The 20567-nt window shown below is 40.9% G+C and overlaps 1 protein-coding gene across 1 annotated transcript in view; it reads left to right on the forward strand.

Moving 5' to 3' along the window:
• erp27 (endoplasmic reticulum protein 27) overlaps positions 1 to 20322 on the forward strand; it is a 41944-nt gene extending 21622 nt beyond the window's left edge. Inside the window, exons 4-7 of the mRNA XM_003221082.4 lie at positions 3919 to 4035; positions 8300 to 8425; positions 16747 to 16944; positions 20097 to 20322. Coding sequence (XP_003221130.2) covers positions 3919 to 4035; positions 8300 to 8425; positions 16747 to 16944; positions 20097 to 20144 — 489 coding nt within the window. The 3' untranslated portion in view covers positions 20145 to 20322. The remainder of the gene's footprint in view (positions 1 to 3918; positions 4036 to 8299; positions 8426 to 16746; positions 16945 to 20096) is intronic.
• The last annotated feature ends 245 nt before the right edge of the window (positions 20323 to 20567 follow it).

Here is a 20567-nt window from a genome sequence, read left to right on the forward strand (position 1 = left end):
GGGCTAGCATCTTGGCTGAAGGGTGCTTTATCCTTTGGGGCCTTTCATTCCTACTTTCAGCCTCAGAAGGAGGTATACCATCTGCATCATCTTGAAATTGCATAGACATTGTGTATTCTTAATAGCAAGTAAATTTACAACAAAGGCAAATGCAATATACCTGCAAGTAAATTTACAATAAAAGCAAATTCAATATATAATACAATTCACAGCACTTAACCATAGCAATATATATCACTAAGTAACTATACTTTACAAAGATTGTGACCTTTGGCGCCAAACTTTGGTAGGCAAGCTGCAAAATGCCAACTGACAGCAACTTGCCACTTGATACCTCCCTTGCCCGAGTGACGTAAACTGCCAAAATGGCGACTTCGCCAAATTTTCAAGCACCTTGTGCTCCGCGGCTCGAGGCCTGCCGCCGAAGGAGCACCGAGGCTGGCTTTGGAAAGGAGGAGAGAAGAGACGCCTCCTCCCCGCTGTGAAGGGAGGTCACCACCGCAGGTCAATGAGGCAGGTCACCACCGCAGGACGATGAGGCAGGTCACCACCGCAGGACGATGAGGCAGGTCACCACCGCAGGACGATAAGGCAGGTCACCACCGCCAGGCGATGAGGCAGGTCACCACCGCAGGACGATGAGGCAGGTCACCACCGCAGGACGATGAGGCAGGTCGAAGCCGGCCGAGTGCTCCGGCCGAACTCGCAGCAGCGTTGCCAGGCCTGTCCAGGTTCTAGCCTGGTTCTGGTGGGCTTCACGCCTCAGAGCCAGCCAAAGAACTGTCGCTGGTGCTCCGCGGCTCGAGGTCTACCGCCGAGGGAGCCCTGGACGTTGCTGGGAACTGCACAGCCTGTGCAAACCCAGAAAGCCACTGGGCCACGTGCGCACACGCGAGCCAAATAGCAAGGAAATAGAGCCCCACTATTTGACTCCTTCAGGTCTGAGAGCGGGCTCCACTGCCTCAGACGCTGGTAGAGTCTTTAGGTATGCAGACTGAGCTCAGGCGGAAAAGCCGCGGCCTAAACTAAACTTCCTAAACTATAAAAAACTATAAGCCGTGCAAGCTAGCTCAAGCGGAAAAACCGCTGATCTACCTCAAAACTGTGCCGTCCGCCGGACAATAAAAAACTATAAAACTGAAACGTGCTGTCCTTTATCCGGGCGAACTGCAAATCCCTATAAGCTGTCCTATAGATATTGAACGACTGAGTCTGGATAACTTCAAAAAAGGATGTTTATTCATACAAGGTTGTAAACCTGGCACAGATCTTAAAGTTGCAGAAAATGAAACAAATTTCTATAGGTTTTAGGTACAGAATTATCCCTGGTTCCAGAAAGCAAAGGTGATTATAAAACCACTATACCCTAATCACGCTGCCTATATTAGAAGGAGAAACTCTTTCCTTCCCTATCTTTACAGCAAAGATTAGTTCTAGAAGCGACAGAATAACCCTGCTCCTATAACTAGATTTCCTATTCCAGATCAATATAATTCAATACTTATCTAATTTGGATAGGCTTAGATTGGCCTGGTTTTGAGGATGATTTGTCCCAGTTAGCCTTGCACAGCTCCAGCACGTTGTAAGACTATAGCCAGAATGAAGCTCCAAAATGGAGACTAGACCCTGGTAAAAAGGGCGGTCCTAAGATGTTGCACTCTTTGACCAATCACTGCAAAGAAAACTGCAGCCAGCTATTGCAGATTCCAAGCCACTTTTCCTAGGCTTTTGCAGCCAGAGGCTCAAACAAAATGCAAAGGAGGGAAAACAAACAAATGACCAATAGGTAAGGCAAACCATCGTCCTGGGGGACGGAACAGGACTCAATCCTGCGCTTCTGAGCCTCAATTAGATGGGTTAACCAAATAGCTAATCATTCAACTGGGGCTGTTTTTGCCTTTTGATTCTCACTTGTCTGCCTTTTAATAAGACTATCGAGAAAATAGATCCAGGAAGATGTCAGGAGGCAATCTTTTCCCAAAAGTGTTGTTTGTGGAGCCAGAATATTTTTTCTTGATCTTCTGGAAAAAAAAATCCTATGTTTATTGGAGAGCTTTCTTGCTTGCACAATGTTTCCAGGAAATCCACATAAGCTTGTGCCAATGAAATAAGCAGCTGAATGCTTTTAAAAATGGAAAAGATTTCGTTTGGTTACGACTCTGTTTCCAGAGGGTACAAAATAGTTATCAGCTAATCTCTCTTGCCTTTTGAATCCAGAGCACTTTTTTGCAGATGGTAGGATGGACATTGTGAATAGTGTGTACATTTTTGAAATGTGTCAATAGAATAGCAATAACTTGGAAATGACAGACACATCCTAAATCAGTCTGGACAACTTGCTGCTTCTGAAGATTTCTAAGTTACCACTTCTTTGATATGCAGAATGTTAAAGCACCAGATCCTATCTGATCTTGGAAGTTAAGCAGGGTCATGCTTAGTTAGAACTTGGAAAGTATTAAGGATGCGGTTGGCTACATTCAGAGGAAGGAAATGACAAATCTAATCCAAATCCATGTTGCCAAAGAAAATGCTATGATAGGGTCACTCTAAGTTGGGATGAATATCAAGGCACATAACAATAACAGTAACTTGAAAGTAAGTTTTTATACTCTCAATTTTAGAGAAGTAGGTCAGGCTAAGAGAAAGAGGTAGGTCAAGCGGATAAGGAAGATCAAGCTGATAAGGAAGAATCTTTCTAACACCTAGTTAGGGCTTTGTGCAATCATCTCGTTTTTCAATTATAGTATCCTGTAATTGATTTTCAAAAGCTATAAATGTACATTTTCCCATTTCTCCCTTAGTACAAGTTTCCAGAAAACACCTGTTTTATAGCTCAGCAAGAATCTACTACTAGTAGTACTACTGCTAATAGTTTTATTTCTTACCCACCTCTCTTCATGGCTCAAGGCAGTTTACAACATTGTGAAATTTTAATCAAAACACATAATCATTTAAAAGCCACTCCAAAGAACACAGATATTAAAACATATTTCCATAAATACATATTAAAATACACAATACAAAAGTTAGATATAGAGTGGAAGTTTAAAATCCATTAAAACTTTCTTGGTAAGCCTGCCAGAAGAGATAGGTCTTCACTTGTGTCTTAAATTGCGATAGCTGATCTAGCTGTCAGAGCTCTTCTGGAAGGTCGTTCCACAGTTTTGGGGTGGCCAATGAAAAGGTCCTCTGAGTGATGGATGCTAATCGGGTTCCGGCGAGTTGGAGCAAACGCCCCTCAGAGGACCTCAGTGTTCGGGGTGGATTGTACGGGAGACCCAAACCATGTAGGGCTTTAAAGGTCAATACCAACACCTTATACTTTGCCCGGAAACTAATTGGCAGCCAGTGGAGTGGCTATAGGTGTATATGCTCATTCCTAGATGTTTTTGTACTATGCTCTAATTCCATAAATAACAAATATGCTAACTGTGTTGGCACCTCCATGGTACACAGGGACCTAGTTTGTGCAGAGGGGATGGATTTCTTGACTAGAGCTTCAGGAATTTGTAGTGTAGTTAGTGTTTATATATTCTGGAAGGGATTTGTGTCATATAAATAGTGAGGATGTGGTATAGTGTTTAGACTACAGGAGGACTTGGAAAATTCAGGATCTAGTCCTATCGGTATTATGAAACTCGCTGACTAACCTTGGGCTTGTTATCTTCTCTGAGCCTGCAATTTATAAGATTATCATGAGGATAAAATGAGGTTATGATGAAGGAGGGCAATGTATACCATCTTGAGTTTATTGGAGACAAGGTAGAACATAAATTATGATGGTATTATTAATGATGATCATAAATGAAAACCATGTGTGGGTAGATTTTTAAATGTATGACTTTATTTGTCTGAGTGCTCTAGGGGGGCAACAACTGCAAAAAAGCAACAACAGTTAGACTATTTGCTTTTTTTCAGGTGGATAACAAAAGGCAAGATGTGGAAATCGAAGATATTAAAGGACTTGATGCCGACAAGCTGAGTCGCTTTGTCCGGGCCAATGAACTCCGCTGGGTGACCGAGTACAACCCTATGGTAACAAAGGACTTCTCTAAAGCCTACTGGGGCCAGAAGTGCCAGTGCATTTATTTATTTTTTATTTATTTACAGTATTTATATTCCATTTGATTTCTGAGTTTATTCTTTCAATGGTAAAAAGCAGAAATATAGAATCAGTGTATCAATCAGATGATACCACACTTACTTAAATTTCAAGCTAATTATTTGATTGTAGAACAATAACCCAGCCAGTATTTTAGATATGTTTCCATATAAGATTAAATCACTAACATTCTGCCCCATAGGGGGAATTACCCCCATCCCCCCAAAAAACAAACAAACAAACAAACAACCCATTTGAAATCTGAGGTACTCTGCAAAAGCCCTGTTGTATGTACTAACATCTCATGAGGTTAAGGTTAGTATGCAAACGTAACAGGGCTTTCTTTGTAGCAGTACCTAGAATGTGGAATATCCTGCCAAAGGAAAATAGGGTGGTTCCATCTGTTTTGAACTTCAGCTTGGCAGCTGAAATATTGCTGTTCTCCATGCCCTTTGATGTCTGAAACTTAATAGTTTGTTTTTTTAAAAAAAAAAATAGGATTTTTCACACTGTTTTTAAACAGTTTTGAGAAGTATTTTAATGTGTTTTAAATGTGTATTTTTATTTAAATGTTTTTATTTGTTATGTATCTCCTTGGAGGCCCTTGTGGACTGGGAAGTGATATATAAATAAAGGCGAGCGAGATGTGCTAGTGGCCCATTAGTTGAATCATCATGGCTGTTGACTAGACTAGACTAAAAGGAACTCATGATGCAGTTCAAAGGTGAGACAGAGTGTGATAATATTTTCCAAAGTCCTTATTCAGAACTAAAATTATGGTGAAACTGACAAGGATGGTAAACTAAGAAACAATGCTAAATGCAGATAATGTAATATAGATATTAATATACAAGCCACATGACACTTTTGCAACTATTTGCAACTATCTGGTGTATAATTTAAACATGGTACACATAAGGTGAAGCAGCAAGTTTGGTGAGAGTCAAGTAAACTACCATGCAATGTAATATCATTTGAATTCTTTTCTGGTGTAGTCTTCCACCTTTCCTGTATTTCGTACTTTCTGCCTCTGTCTTGTCATCTTGTGCGGAGTGAGAAGCTTGATGGCCGTAGTGATCCGGACCTCCCATGGTGCCAAAGTCCCTGCACTCTCATCTTGGAAGGCTCTTTGAGAAATGCACTCGCTGACCTCTTCTTGTTAATTCTGGAATCCTCTCATACTTTCCTCTTTTTTCATAGAAAAACTGGCAGCGTTTGACACTAAGTCAGTCTCTTGCTCTCTTTTGGTTATTTGTGTGGCACATGGGGAAGGAGCAAGTCGGCTGCCAGCTCTCCAGGACTCTGTTTGGCTTGTGGGAGGGGCTGCTGACATTGAGGAAGGCAAGGCGAAGGCAAGGGGGGGAAGGAAAAGTCAGATGACAAATTATCTACCAAGTGGAGACTGAGCAAAGAAACCATTGGCGGTATGTGCTGCCCCAAGGTGCTTCACAGAGACCTAGTGTTTGCTGGTGCCCAGTCAGCGCATCTCCAAGCAATACATGGAGAAAGTGGTGAGACTTCTTTTTGCATCAGCCTTCAGCATGCTTGTCCTTGCAGCTTTTCACCCAAACACAGTACAAAGTTCCATTCAGATGCTTCTCAAGTTTTGGATCTGTTTTTAAAATGATAACTGTAGTGTCAAGGCAGATCATACATGTGTGAGTTCTTGGTCATTCAGCATTAATGCTTTCATTGGTCCATCAGTTCCCACGTTTCTGAAGAACCCTTTACACAGATAGAAACCAGAACACATGAGGACCAACAATTATTAATCATAAGTGTGATGACATGCTCGAGCCTTTGGGAAAACTATAGTGTCTGACTTTACTTGGGGGCTATCTGTATACCTTCTGTTAAGATCAAGACCCCTAACATACAGAGGCACTTGAGACAAGGTGAAAAGATAACCAGAATTACTGAAAACAAGATGAATAAAGGGTTAACTCCATCTGGGACTATTATGAAATAGCTTAAAACAATACATTACAAAAGGAGATTTTTCTGGTTGCAATTATCTCTCTGGAATCCTAGAAAGTCTTTTGCCTCTGATGTAAAGCGATGGATCATAAGCTGATGCTTATAAGCTGTCTTGATCTTCTACTTTGTGAAATTTAGGCTGACCACAAGCTTCTGTTGTCTCTGGGATTGTTGGTATATGAATACTGCTAAAGGCAGGAGCTATGGAAGCCTGTTTTGGATTGCTGAGCCTAAGATTACCAGACGATGACCAGGCCTCTAATCACTATAGCTATGTTGCAGAAAGAAAAAAGAGTCTAGCAAGAAAACTCTGATCAGGCAAATGGAACAGACCAACTAAGGCTGGCCTCTAGGAGGATTTTATGCTCCACCCAAAAAGTAATACAAATGGAGGCATCTACACTATTGGGAAAACCTAAATAAAGGGAACTGAAGCAAAGGAGAGGAAAAGGCAAAGCCAAGACTTCACAATAAGCAATTAGTATTGAATGATTGCCTAAAACAAAGATGTAAAGATTTCCCCAAAATAACCAATCAAAATTAGGATTTCACTCAAATAAAAAAAGCGAATGAATAAGAAGCAATGTGAACGGAAATATTATGCACACAGATTTGAGAATTAAAGCACTGTTGAGACAAACTATAAGAAATGTTTGTTTAAATCTTTGTGAACACAGTGCATTTTATCAGATGCATGATATGCATCCATGAAAGATTTTGTAAGGAAATTCTTTTTTGGAGTTAGTCTTAAAAGTGCTTCAGGATTTTTTTAGGTTCGATCACTATTTCTTTGAATAGTATTTTTTTAAAAACCCTTCATGTTGAGAAATTTCAAATTAGTGTTCTTGTCAAAAGCAACAGTACAAAGAATGTGTAGCATGTGTGTAGCAGTGGGTAAAATAAAAAGGAATTGGAAATCAAAATTTAAATAAAATAGAACAAAACATATCCAAGTTCACCCATAACAAAGAACACTTAGCAGTGCGGTCAGCTCTGTTGCATCCAAATATGTACATCACGTCTGCCCCTTTGTTTCTCTACATTTTTTCACTGCATTTTCTCTCCATATTTAGTGACAGAAATGAACCTGAGGAAATGTCTGCTTTGGACCTCAGCTGCCAGAACCTAACATGGCCACTGTGCTTTGTGCGTTAGACTTTATCACATGAGGCTGTAATACCTTCTATAGCCAGGACTTATTCCATGACATTGTGTCTTCCCATGGCTGCATTTCATTTAATTCACTGGTGGAGCACACATTTCCGTGGCTGGAAAATGACCCCAATGGTTCCCAATATTGCAGCTACAGTGAGTGGGTGTGATTCTCCTTCTAATCTCCTCACTATTCCTAAAGATGGTTACAAATGAACAAGGTCCTGAGTCCCTTCGGAACCACCCTGAGTCCCCTCAGGGAGAGAGGTCGGATTATAAATAAAGTGTTATTATTATATTATTCAAAGCCCCCGGTGGTGCAGTGGATTAAACGGCTGAGCTGCTGAAAGGTCAGCAGTTTGAATCTGTGAAGTGGGGTGAGCTCCTGCTGTTAGCCCCGCTTCTGTAAACCTAGCTGTTTGAAAACATGCAAATGTGAGTAGATCAATAGGTACCTCTCTGGAGGGAGGGTAATGGCGCTCCATCCATTTATGCTGGCCGCATGACCTTGGAGGTATGTATGGACGACGCCAGCTCTTTGGCTTAGAAATGGAGATGAGCACAACCCCAAGTCAGATACAACTAGACTTAATGTCAAGGGGAAACCTTTACCTTTACCGATCATATTATTCAAATACTGGATGAAAAGAGAGGAACCTGTGTCTTTTTGGGGGATGGCAAAGTGTGCAGGAAGTGGGGAGTGGAAGTGAGGGAAAATAAGAACCAAGACTAGAAAAGAGAAGATCCGGAGAGGAGAGCCAAAGGACAGGAGCACAATATTGCAATTGCAGACAGGTGTGATAATGATTGTTTTCAAATTGGTATGTCTCTGGAATATTCCCATTTGCTTTAACAGCACAATTGTTGTGAGACAACAGTTTGATGTGATTAAGTCCTAAAACTTAACTTTTCTAAGATCTAATTTGAGATAACAAATGCATAATTTGAAGGGTCTGACTCATAGTTTTGAATATCATATTTAGGACTTGCTGATCCAAAGTACCCCAGATTTTTTATTTTCTGGCCAATGTGTATCTTCACCTCTTCTTTTCTAATGTACCTCTGCAGACTGCGGTTGGTCTCTTTGATAGTGTGGTTGAGACTCATCTTCTCTTGCTCACTAACAAGTCATCCCCAATGCACACAGAGATGATGAACAAGTACCGTGAAGCAGCCAAACTCTTTCAAGGGAAGGTACGTAAGTCCACAGTGGTAAAGCCTATTGAGATAGCTTATATGCTAGCATATCATGTGTGTACTGCTTTTAGGCTTTGTGCATACAAAATTGATAAAAATAATGAAAGCTGGAGGGTTGAAAGAGTGAATATGACTCAGCTCCTGTTTTATGCATTACTTCTGTAAGTTTCAGCTTGTTTTTAAACGGCTATGATTCCTGTTGTTGACTTATAGTCTTTTGTCATTTTCCAGTTTGTTTTGGGATAGCTCTCCTTTAGTGGATTCAGAGCTTGGAAAAGTCCCAGAGTCTTCCTACAATTATTATTTTATTATTATTTACAGTATTTATATTCCGCCCTTCTCACCCCGAAGGGGACTCAGGGCGGATCACATTATACACACATAGGGCAAACATTCAATGCCCATAAACACATCAAACAGAGACCGAGACAGACAGACGCACCCTTAGTTAAACTTGCCTCCCCGCTTTTTTTTTTTTTTAATATAAGTGGTACCTTATTTCCTACTTGACAGATGCAACTATCTTTCGGGTTGCTAGGTCAGCAACGAGCAGGGGCTATTTTTTATTTTTAATTGACGGGTGCTCACCCCGCCACGGGCTGGCCTTGAACTCATGACCTCATAGTCAGAGTGATTTATTGCAGCTGCTCAACAGCCTGCGCCACAGCCCGGCCCCCAAAGAGTTGTAATTCAATCAATCAAATTTCCAAGTTCTGAGTGGGTGATATCATATGATTATGTCCACACAACTTTTTCCTAAGACATATTTAATTATATTGGTGGCAGAACATCTTGAATCTTAATGAAATGTATATAGAGTACAAACAGGGCTAATCCAGAGATTTTGCTGCCTGAAGCAAAGGGAAAGATGGCATGTCACTCAAGTACTTAACTGGAGTATAGTTCAACCTTGCTTCAACACTGGCTTTTGAGTCTTTCATATATTTGCTGGCAACTGAGCAGTTTAAGAGGTGCAGCATAATCTATGGGATACACACAGCTATATTTTCATAAGAAGAAAATGGCCAATGGGTTCAAGAAAAACAATGACAAACTGCCACACAAACCCAATAACTGTAGGTTGGAGTGGTTGCATCATTTTGCCTGACAGATGGGCTGACCCTGGCTATAATGGTCTAAAACCCATCAGAAAGGAGGTCAATTTTTCAACTTTCTTTTCCACCAAACCTACCTTTTCTAAGACATTTTTAATCTCTTATGGAGTGTTTTCTTATTTGTGCCTCCATTATGCTAAGGAGAGGCTGCAAGGATGATTCTACGATAAGGTGCAGAGGAGTGCCAGTATTTTGCTCATCTTATTTCCAACATGGATCCAAGCCACAGTAATCATCACAATTAACTGAAAAATAACCTGAAGTAATTAAAAGAAATATTGGGTGGAACAATTTTGATGGAAATGTTGTGTATTTTGCTGCACTTTGGGAACTTGTTTCCTTCTGAATACCAATAAATCTACCTCCATTTTTTTTTTATATGTTTGGAGCATGATTCAATAGTTGAGGGGGGGAGTGGTGTGGCCAATGGAACTCTTGTTCCATTTGCTTCCTCCTCAGGCCTTTGAACATTCAGTTTGTCTTAACAAAATTCTCCAGGTGATGGAATAATGCTTCTTTGAGTTTATGGGCCAGATGAACTGCAATGGGGACACTGAGTCAAAATGTCAGGACTTGTAATTAGGTAGCCTTTAGTCCTACAGTAAAACTCTAGAAACAGAGTAGGCATCACATTTGACTTTCCTAAACCCTCTTCTCACATCTACCTGTTTCCTAATGGCAGGGCTGGTGCCATTCTATAATTCTGCTCTGCTTGTTCAGGTTTCCTGTTCTACAACTCGGTGCAAATTCTTCCTGTAGTTGTCATCTTCTTCCTAAGTTGTTGCTATTGTTTCTAAGTTTTTGATATCACATCAAGCAAATATCCCATTTCAATTAGGTTTAATAGATCTAAGGCTGGATCTACACTGCCGTATATCCCAGGATCTGATCCCAGATTATCTTCTTTGGACTGGATTATTTGAGTCTACATTGCTATATAATCCAGTTCAAAGCAGATAATCTAGATTTTATGTGTCAGTGTAGGAGTCTAAATATGAAGCTGCTTATCCTTCCAATTCCACTTCCCTTCCTTTGATCCTTCCTCATATTTTTGGAGAGTCATCCATGTTGTCATCATGCCACCCGAGAGCATGTCAACCAGCTTCAACAAGATCAAGCAGCTGAGAAACTAAAGATCTCTTTGTCACCTCGGCAAAGGCCCCTGTGTGAGCTTGATGCCATGTGGATTCTGAGTTGCAACACTAAAGAGAAGAGCAAACAATAACTGACCACAACACCAATAAAGACACAGTGGTTGTTCGCAGTATTCTCTTGTCCCTTGTTTCTGCCTCTTCTGTTTCCAATGTTTGTAGACAGAAAAACAGTTGCTTTATATCCCTACCTGTGCGATTGGTAAGCAACGGTGAGTATCCAAGGTTTGTGGAGAGGGTTATCCTTGGTCAAGAGCACATTCCTTAATAACCATATAATATGGGCATAACTAGATCACAAACTGGAAGAGATTTAATTATAGGTTCTCCGTCTTGGGTCCTACAGATGTTTTGGCAACATCTGAAGGATCAAGAATTATGGAACACTATTTTGATGGAAAGTGTCCATTGTTAGATCGTTATAAAACCATTATACATTCGCAGTGTAGACATGGGAACAGATAAGCCATAACTTTTTGTCTGGCTGTCCCCTTTATATGTAATTTTAGTGAAATACAGTGTTCCCTCCCTACTTTGCGATTCGTTTTTTGCTTCCTCACTGCTTCGCGGTTTTTTCTGAGCGGTGGCACATGCACAGAAGGTGCCAGTTTCCCTTTTGCGCATGCACCTTCCCTCTTGTCAGTGTCCAACCGGGCTACTCTAGATGCCGATGGGAAGGAGGTGCATGCGCAAAAGGGAAACTGACAGGCGCCGGAGAGGAGGGCACCAAGAAGAAGCACAGGAAGAAGGCTTGCAAAGGGGAGAAAGGCCATCTAACTACTAATATAATGTGTAAATATTGAAATATAGTACCCCTACTTCACCGATTTTCATTTATTGCAGGTGGTTCTGAAACGTAACTCCCGCAATAAGTGAGGGAATACTGTAGATGGATATGGAATTATTTGCAATGAGTACTGGAATAGCCCAGATTACAATTGCGGATAGAGTAGTTTTAATAATGGATGTAATTTTTAAAAATGTTTTAATATGTTTTAAATTAAATTTAAAATGTTTATTTTAATTGTATATTGTTTTTAAGGCATCGAATAGTTGCCTATGTGTAAAGCTGTCTTGAGTCCCCTTCGGGGTTGAGAAGAGTGGGGTATATAAAATAAATAAATTACATTGATTGGAACAAACAATTAGATCATTTTGTGTTCAAATAAATTACCCATTGCCCTGCACTATGAGGGTGCCATGCTTACAATGAGTCTAGCTCCTCCCACAAACTTCCGAAGCACAGCTTAGCATCAATCATTTATTCATTTCCCTCACTCCTTCTCCCAGTTAATGCCTTGTAACAGCCCTGCAACATAGCAGGATGGATATATCTTTGCTCCAGTGAACAATTTTTTAAAGTAAAAAGAGCAAAAAATTATTCCAATTACAAAGTTTCCTCACCCTATCAGGGATATTTAGGTATTAAGGATTACAGCTCTGCACTCTCCTTAGATGAGGAGACCCATGGGTGACTGCAATGTCAAGAATGACTGGGTGAATCCAGGTGTCAGAATGATCTACTCTCCTAGCAGAATTGGATGCTCATTTGGTTCAAGCTGCAGAGGCAGTGGAGGGCCACAGCCACACTTCGGAAGGACAGGGTGCAATAACAATGGCAAGCAAGGCTTTAAGAACACAAATGAGCAATTTCAACAATCTGGCTTGCCTCCTGTTTCTCCTCATTGGAGGCCATGTCCTCTCTCCTGAGTTGTGCCACTAGATTTGGCTCATTCCTTCCTAAGTGACGGGGACTCAAGGATTGAGGAGCAGGGGAGAGCATTGGAGGTTTTGGAAAGTGCTGGTTGAGCACAGAGAATACAATGGGTGTGAAAAATGCCAGTGCATGCCCAGTCTGGGGGAATCTGGCATGTAGTGACCCCTATAGACAACAGAAACACACAGGATGTTCATGGAAGTGCCAATCTTTCAAGTTCTTTGATATATCTTGGGAATCTCATTATTAAGGCCATGTAGGGTTAAACCGCTGAGCTGATGAACTTGCTGACTGAAAGGTTGGTGGTTCAAATCCAGGGAGTGGAGTGAGCTCCCATTATTAGCCACACCTTCTGCCAACTTAGCAGTTCGAAAACATGCAAATGTGAGTAGATCAATAGGTACTACTCTGGCAGGAAGGTAATGGTGCTCCATGCAGTCATGCTGGCCACATGACTTAGGAGGCATCTACAAACAATGCCAACCCCCAGAGTCAGACATGACTAGATTTAATGTCTAGGGTTGAATAACTTAGATGAAGAAACTTGCCAGTGGTTCCTCCCCCTCTCAAGGCAAGAAATAAGATTAAAATGTTTCCGCTGCAGTGTTTAAACTTGTTAGATTTTGTGGCTCCAGTTTCCCCTCAGATAGGAAGAGGCCTCTACAGTATGTGTTTTGGTGTATTTAATTTCCTATTTTGCTGAGGAAGATGGAGGAATCGTCGAACTAGCTTCTGGCTCAGGCTTTGGATGATGCAACAGAAGGAGTGCCAGAAATTAGATCTTAATCTCAACCGTATGTTTTTGTTGCTGTCTTTCCTGAGATTATTGCAATGCTATGGAGAGAGGGTGTGTTTTTTCTCGGGGTCTGCCAAATCTTTGCCAGCTTAAACAGAACGTCTTTATTCACTCCTGCCTGAAATTATGGAAAATGTGGATCTTTCTCTTAGTGCTGTTTCTGTACCAGGCTTGATATCTGGGTCTCTTTTTTTTTTTTAGGGAGGGGGAGGACCCCCCTTCCCAAATACTGAGGATAAAAAATCAGAAGGCTTTTTGTGTAGGTCCCCTGAGTCTTCGGCTCTCACTATTCAAGTAGTTTTAGTTACGTACTTTTGTGAAAGCTAATAGATGGACAAAATACATTCTTCCTCAGATGTCTGTGGATAGGGCCAAGGTTAGGCAAAATATTAATAAATTGGCCAAAGCATCTGTTTCCATGGCAGATGCCAGTCTCAGTTCAGTGTAATTTGCTTTGACAGCTGGGGTTGCAGCCAGACACCAATTTTGGTTAAAAATTGGAATGTAGGTACTCAATTTAAGACCAGTTTGGTAATCCACTCCTTGAAGGGTATTAAAATAGCTCAGATACTCTCAGTCTCTCAGATCAAACTGACATTCTTTTAGACTACAAGCCAATCAGCAACAGTCCTAGGATTTAATAGAGGACCTGCCACTCCCAATAATAAGCAGAATAGAAGACCCCAGTAATCCCAAAGATGCAAGACTGTTCCCAGGAGAGTGTGTTTCCTATTGTCGCACCTCAGAATAGTTCACCTTGCTATAGACACTCAGTCAGACACAGAAGAAAGTCTTTTGAAGTTTTATTGAGCAAAAGCAAATATATAAATCAAAGCAGGCAGTTGAAAGGTTTTTCAAAACTGTAGTAAAAGAGTCAATAGGAATCCAATTAGTTCATAAGCCATAAAAATCCATTAATCCATAAACCATAGCAATCTAATAATCCATAAGTCAAGGCAGTAGACAGTAGATCCCAAAAACAAAGGCCCAAAGGTACAAAGATCCAGGAAACTTCTCTTAGGCACGAAACAAGAACATCCACACAGATGAAGCGAGGATTTGCTTTGACGACGAGCTATCTGCAAACACACACTTTTAAAAGCACCCCAGGAAGGCATTTCTTTTCCCAGAAGTGGCCTCTTTCTTTCCTGCCAGCCTCTCACTCCTACAGACCTGAAATCCTCTCCATAACAACCGGTCAGCCCTAGATAATTCAAGGTCTTCGTTATCTTGCACCTGAACCGGGACTTGAGATCTCTCTTGCTCATTAATTCCCATGGGAATGTCATCCTGGCTATTATCTATGGCTTCTGGGGTCAACAGTTCATTCTGCTCAAACTGCAATTCTCGAGCCTCTGAATCAGCCTGCATTCCCATGCCATCTTCCTGCAGCCCATCTTCTGGCTCAACTGGCTCTTGTATCTGAAACCCAGAATCCCCTTCTTCATCCTCACTCAGGCTATACTGTGGCTGAGTCACAACACCTATAGTTTGCCCATCACTGGGAGCAGACCTACACTGATGCCGAGTCTACTGGACAATAACCTCTGGAAACCTCCAGGTTACTTTGTCGAATCCCATATGCCCAGTTGTGTCAGAAATCACCAATGTGTGCTTCAGGATATACCTTGTCTAATCAGATAAAAACTATACTGCAAGTACTACATCCTTAAAGATTTTCATGTTTCTTCTCAGCTCTGGTTCTGGTTCTCAGGAGACACAAGAAGTTACAAACTATTGAATCTAGTAATGAAAAGGAAGTTCTGCATGGAAACATTGCACTCCGTACTGGTGTGTGCAAGATGATTATTATCAAACATTTCTCAACTTCAAAGAGGCATACTTGCAAATTCTAGTTCATCCTTCCCACAGAAGGTACCATAGGTTTGCCTACCTGGATGACCATTATCAAAACTGAGCTCTCCCCTTGTACTGTCATCTTTCAGATTGTTCATGAAAGTGTTGGTTGTGTTGTTGGTACATCTGAGGGAACATGAACTATATATTTACCCATATTTGAACAACCTGTCGATCTGTTCTCATCTGGAAAAAGAATGGGGGATGAATACAGACCCATGGACTGTCTTGAGTTCAATGGGTTCAGGATCAACAGGGAATCTGGTTTAGAGGATCCAGCACCTAGATGCCATTATAGATATGATCCAACACAGAATGTTTCTTCCAACAGACGGGGGAGAAGTTCCAGGTCCTTATCAGTCCTCCACAGAACTGGTGGTGTTAGCCTTGTTGTTGAGTATGATGGTGGCCTGCATAAACCTGGTCTTGGGCCAGGTTTCACCTAAGGATTTTACAGTGCTTTCACTCACTGTTCCAGAAGGTGATAACCAAGAGATGACTGCTGGGGCTTCCTCTTCCCCCAAATGTGAAATCATCTCTGGAGTGGTGGCTGTCTGGAGATTTCTGAGTGGGCATATCCATTTGGAAGGCAAGGAGGGTAATTGTTATGACCAATGCCAGTCTAAAGGGGTGGCAAGATCACTGCAGCGGTTAGATGGCCCAGGATATATGGTCTCCCAAAGAGATAATACACAGCATCAATTGATTCGAACTTTGTGCAGTGTGTCTGACACTGGCCAGTCTTACGGTTGGAGATTCAGAGCAGACATGTTTTGATCTGGACAGAGAGCATATCTGTAAAAGCTCACATAAACATGTAGAGGGAGGAGATAGTGACATGATCTTTCTTTTTTTAGCTTTTTGTATTAGATTACTATGGAAGAAGACAATAATATGTCTTTTCCTGCTTCTTGCAGGGGGTTGGACTGGATGGCCCGTGAGGTCTCTTCCAACTCTACGATTCTATGATTCTATGTTTTAAAAAGTCCTTTTCTGACATCCATTCTTGTACTCTTTCCCACTCCCCATAATTTTTATTGTGTATCTTCGTCTCTTCTCATATATTTTTTTTAAGAAACAAACAATCTCAGTCCTTTATAAGAGAAACAAAATAACTATTGCATTCGGTGGGGAGTTTCATTGCCAGTTTCTCAGAGAAGAGTCTCCGAAGGAGCAACCGAATTGTCAAGCTGATTGGTCAGGTCTGGATTAAAGGGAGTGTGCTTTGAATTTACTGGTTTTTCACAGAGTAATTCAAAATTTTGGCACCCTGTTGATTTTTATAACTTTTCTTTCAAATAGGTTTTGAGCTATTATTGTAAGCTGCCTTAGTCCTGTATCTAAAGAAAGATATTTGAAATATAATAATAGCAGGAGACCATAACTCATATGAACATATTTTCAGTGATTGATTAGGACCTTTCTAGTTATGACATTTATTCTAGTCTTACGATGGGCTAAGACTTCTGTGCAAAATTTCAGGAATTTGGGATCTTTGGGGAGGTCAGTGGCTATTTTGGGTGAAGGATTTCTTGAAGCTATAATCCACATTTTCCTTTCATCAAGGGTTATCATCACCTTTTTTCTATAGCTGTGGACCTCTTTTGATCACTCATCATTATCTAACTGCCTGTGTGAGCCTTCTGAAATATTTTTGCATCTTTGCTATTCTCTTCTTGCAGCTACTTTTTATCTTGGTGGACATCCTGGCAAAGGGCAATGACCGGGTTATGTCTTATTTCCACTTGAAGAAGTCCCAGCTGCCTGCGCTGGCTGCGTATCATACTCCAGATGAGGAGCAGGAAGTGCTGTCCTTGGATGACATCTCAGTGGAGATTATAAAAGAGTTCTGTGATGGCTTCTTACAGAAATTGCAAGCAGTGAGTATTTGGGGTCAGTTCTGAAATGACTTCTTCACTAGCCAGTCACAGCTTTCTGCTCCATTATTATCCCCTGCTTTTTGGAAATGTGCCTGCTCTTCTACATTTGTCTGGAATACAGTTCCAAACCTGACAAGAGTGGTGTGATTCAGATGAGGCTTAATAAATTACTTCTGGCTACATCCTCAGAACGTTTCCTGAATTTGGCCCTCAAAAAGCTCTCCACCTTGAATCTACGTATATTTCTTCTTAGAGTTATTATTTTTAAAGGTGCGAGTTCTTGGAAGTGGGGACAATAAGTTTTTCATATATTTGAAAGATGCAGGTTTTGTTATTCTGTAGTTCCTTTGCTGTCCAAGTCTATAAGCCAAGGGTTGAAGGCACACAATAGAAAAATCACACAATCTTTCTGGGATGGTTGTGATTTCTATCTATACATGGGGCAGTCAAAATTCTTATGTGAAATGCTCTCTGCATAGTTAATGTTTCACTGAAGTTGGATTTCTTTTTCTGAAAAATGGTGCAAACTTAAAAGATATTCAGATTTATGTTAAAAATAACCTCTAAAGCCTGATCCTCAATTTGATACAATTATGCTAATTGGAGAAATGTGAACGATTATATTTAATGTCTATTTTCTTCTCTGGCTCCAAAGTTTGTTTTCACAACCTTTGGAAATGTTTGGTTCCATTCTTTTATTTTTATTTTCCCAGAGAATGGGGACGGAGGTTTGAGACTCATGGAAAACTGTGGAGCTGTGGTGGAATATATGCATAGGTGTCGGGGCAAAGGGACTCTCCAGACCAAGGGAAAACTTTGGAAACTGGCATAAGCAAAACTGGCTCATAAGCAGCTCTGGGAATGGTGGGGCCAATTGCATTTGAGAACAACAAAATCTATCTTTGCATTGTGAATCACATTAGGAAAGCACCCTCTCCAATATTTCATAGATGAAAACTGTGTCACTTGTGCTTAAACAAATCAGAGTGTGGTCAAGATGGCAAAAATTAGGAATGAGGAAGAACACACAAGCTAAGATATACTCGACATCAGTTTGCTTTTGTCTGAGTAGATTGACAGTGGTAAGAATTTGCACCTTTGCCTCTCATCCCACTTTTGCACTTTTAACTCAGTTTGCAGCCACTGAAGTAAGCTGAAGAGAAAGAGGGAATGTAGGAAGAGGAGAGAAACCAGGATATTTTAAACACTGCTGAAAAAGTGGGACAACAGAGATTAATTAAAACAATTGGAGGGCATGAGAATGACAATGTATACATGTCTTTATATAAATAAAATAAACTAATTCCATCTGTTCCACATGGGGTACTTTCCCCTCACATCCCTTGCCAGGAGTTTCTCAAGGTTGTTTTTTTAAAACAGCAGCTCCAAAATCCGCCCAGCTAGCATGGCCATTGACTATGGGATTTTGAGGGTTGTTACTAAAACAGGTAATTTTTCCAAAAGTCTAACTGGAACCAACAGTGATCTCAGCTAGCCCTCTCAAACCCAGGTTGGCTGCCTCTTTTAACATTATGCAAGTTAATACCCAAGCTAGGGCTTCAGCAGCTTGTATGTGCATGTTTGCTGATCAGCAAAGGTTGAAGCTGCCTAAAGCTTTTGTCCAAAAAAGGAGACAACATTCCAGTCAAAGAGGAACTGGAAAGCCTGCTTGTTTTGTTTCAGGATTTGTTCTCTCTGGTAAGTCAGGCAAAACGTATGAATCAGAATTCATGATTTAAGTTGGATGCTTAAGGATGCTAAGTACTTGTGCTCTGAAGAGGGTGTGACCTGACACCTAGCGTGTCAAATAAAGCCCCCCCCCCAAAGGTCATGTCTGCACCTCATGTGAAGAATTAAATTTAAAATTAATGTTTGTCCTGATTTTATAAAACTGAGTCTCAGGATCTCAATTACATGCTTTCTCCTAGGAAGCTCCCAGTGGCACAGCAGGTTAAACTGCTGAGCTGCTGAACATGCTGACCGAAATATTGGTGGTTCAGATCCGGGGAGTGGAGTGAGCTCTCGCTGTTAGCCCCAGATTCTGCCAGCCTAGCAGTTCGAAAACATGCAAATATGAGTAGATCGATAGGTACCGCTCCAGCGGGAAAGTAATGGTGCTCCATGCAGTCATGCCAGCCACATGACCTTGGAGGTGTCTACGGACAAAGCTGGCTCTTTGGCTTAGAAATGGAGATGAGCACCAACCCCCAGAATTGGACACGACTAGACTTAATGTAAGGGGAAAACCTTTACTTTTACCTAGGAAACTACTTTATACCAATTCAGATCTTTGGTCAGTTTAGCTGAGAACTGATGGAGCATGTTTCAGGCAGAGCTATGTGTCCAAAACTGCCCTTTTGGGGTGAGGTAGACCTCTACTTAAACCAAATCTTGTTCCTGTAGCTCTGCACTGTCAACAATGTTCGGGGAATGGTTTCTGGCTTTTTAGTCCCATCTGAAGATACCAGGGAGTGAACCTGGGCCCCTCTATATACAAAGCATGCTACTAAGCTATAGGGTGCATTCAAACTATGCAGTTCTATGATTCCACTTTATGTCATGGATTTATCCTATAGAATCCTGAGAATTATAGTTTGGTGAGGCATTAGAAGAACTCTCTGGTTGAGACTAGACCACACTCCTTCCTAAACTGCAAATTCTAGAATGATGGAACTATGACAATTAAAAGGGAATTGTGCTATAATTATTTGAAAGGAAATACGATTCTTTTAATTTGAGAAAGAGAATTCAGTCTTGCTGTTCATATAGGCTCCTCTTTGAACAAAGTAAGTATATATTGATGTTTCACACAAAGAAGAGGGTTTTCTCGTGTTTTCAGATGGCTCATGTGAGAGATAGTGGGACAATGTAAATGGCCTATGAAATGCAGCAAGGAAGGGTTTGGATTCCACCAGTTGCTTTGTGAAGCTCTTTTCACCTATCTCCATCCTCTCTTTATACCAGTGGTTCCCAACCTTTGGGCCTCCAGGTGTTTTAGACTTCAACTTCCAGAAATCCCAGCCATCTTACCAGCTGTTAGGAACTGTGGGAACTGAAGTCCAAAACACCTGGAGGCCCAAAGGTTGGGAACCACGGCTTTACACTAAAGATCATGATATTGACACTCTTCTCCTTGTTTTGTTTTGTTTCAGAAAGAAAAGCTTAAGACAGAGGATAAGGTCCTGAAAGAGGAGCTCTGACTTTTTTTCAATTTGACAACAGCATGTGTCATCTGCAGTTCTATAGTTAAGCTTGTTTTTGATGGGGAAATAATCAACTGCAATTCAATAGCCGGGTGATCTTGACAACATAGAAACATCTCAGGCTATGTCAACTGAATGGATATACTTGTCATAAATCTTTCAGTTTAAAATCTCATGTATCAGTTCCATCTTTTCACTTTTGTTCTTAATTCATTAGAATTAGAACTATATTGAAAATGATTTATTTTTATTTATATTATTTATGTACTGTATATTATGTACTGTATATTTTTATGTATATTATTATGTACATATCTCATCTTTTTCCCAAGATGGAAAGTGATGAGGTGTAGGCCCATGGGGATATGGTGGAAGTCTGGTTGGACTGCTGGCTAGACAATTGGAAATAGAAAGCACTGG

The sequence above is a fragment of the Anolis carolinensis genome, chromosome 5 (genome assembly GCF_035594765.1).
Source record: "Anolis carolinensis isolate JA03-04 chromosome 5, rAnoCar3.1.pri, whole genome shotgun sequence".
NCBI classification, from domain to species: domain Eukaryota; kingdom Metazoa; phylum Chordata; class Lepidosauria; order Squamata; family Dactyloidae; genus Anolis; species Anolis carolinensis.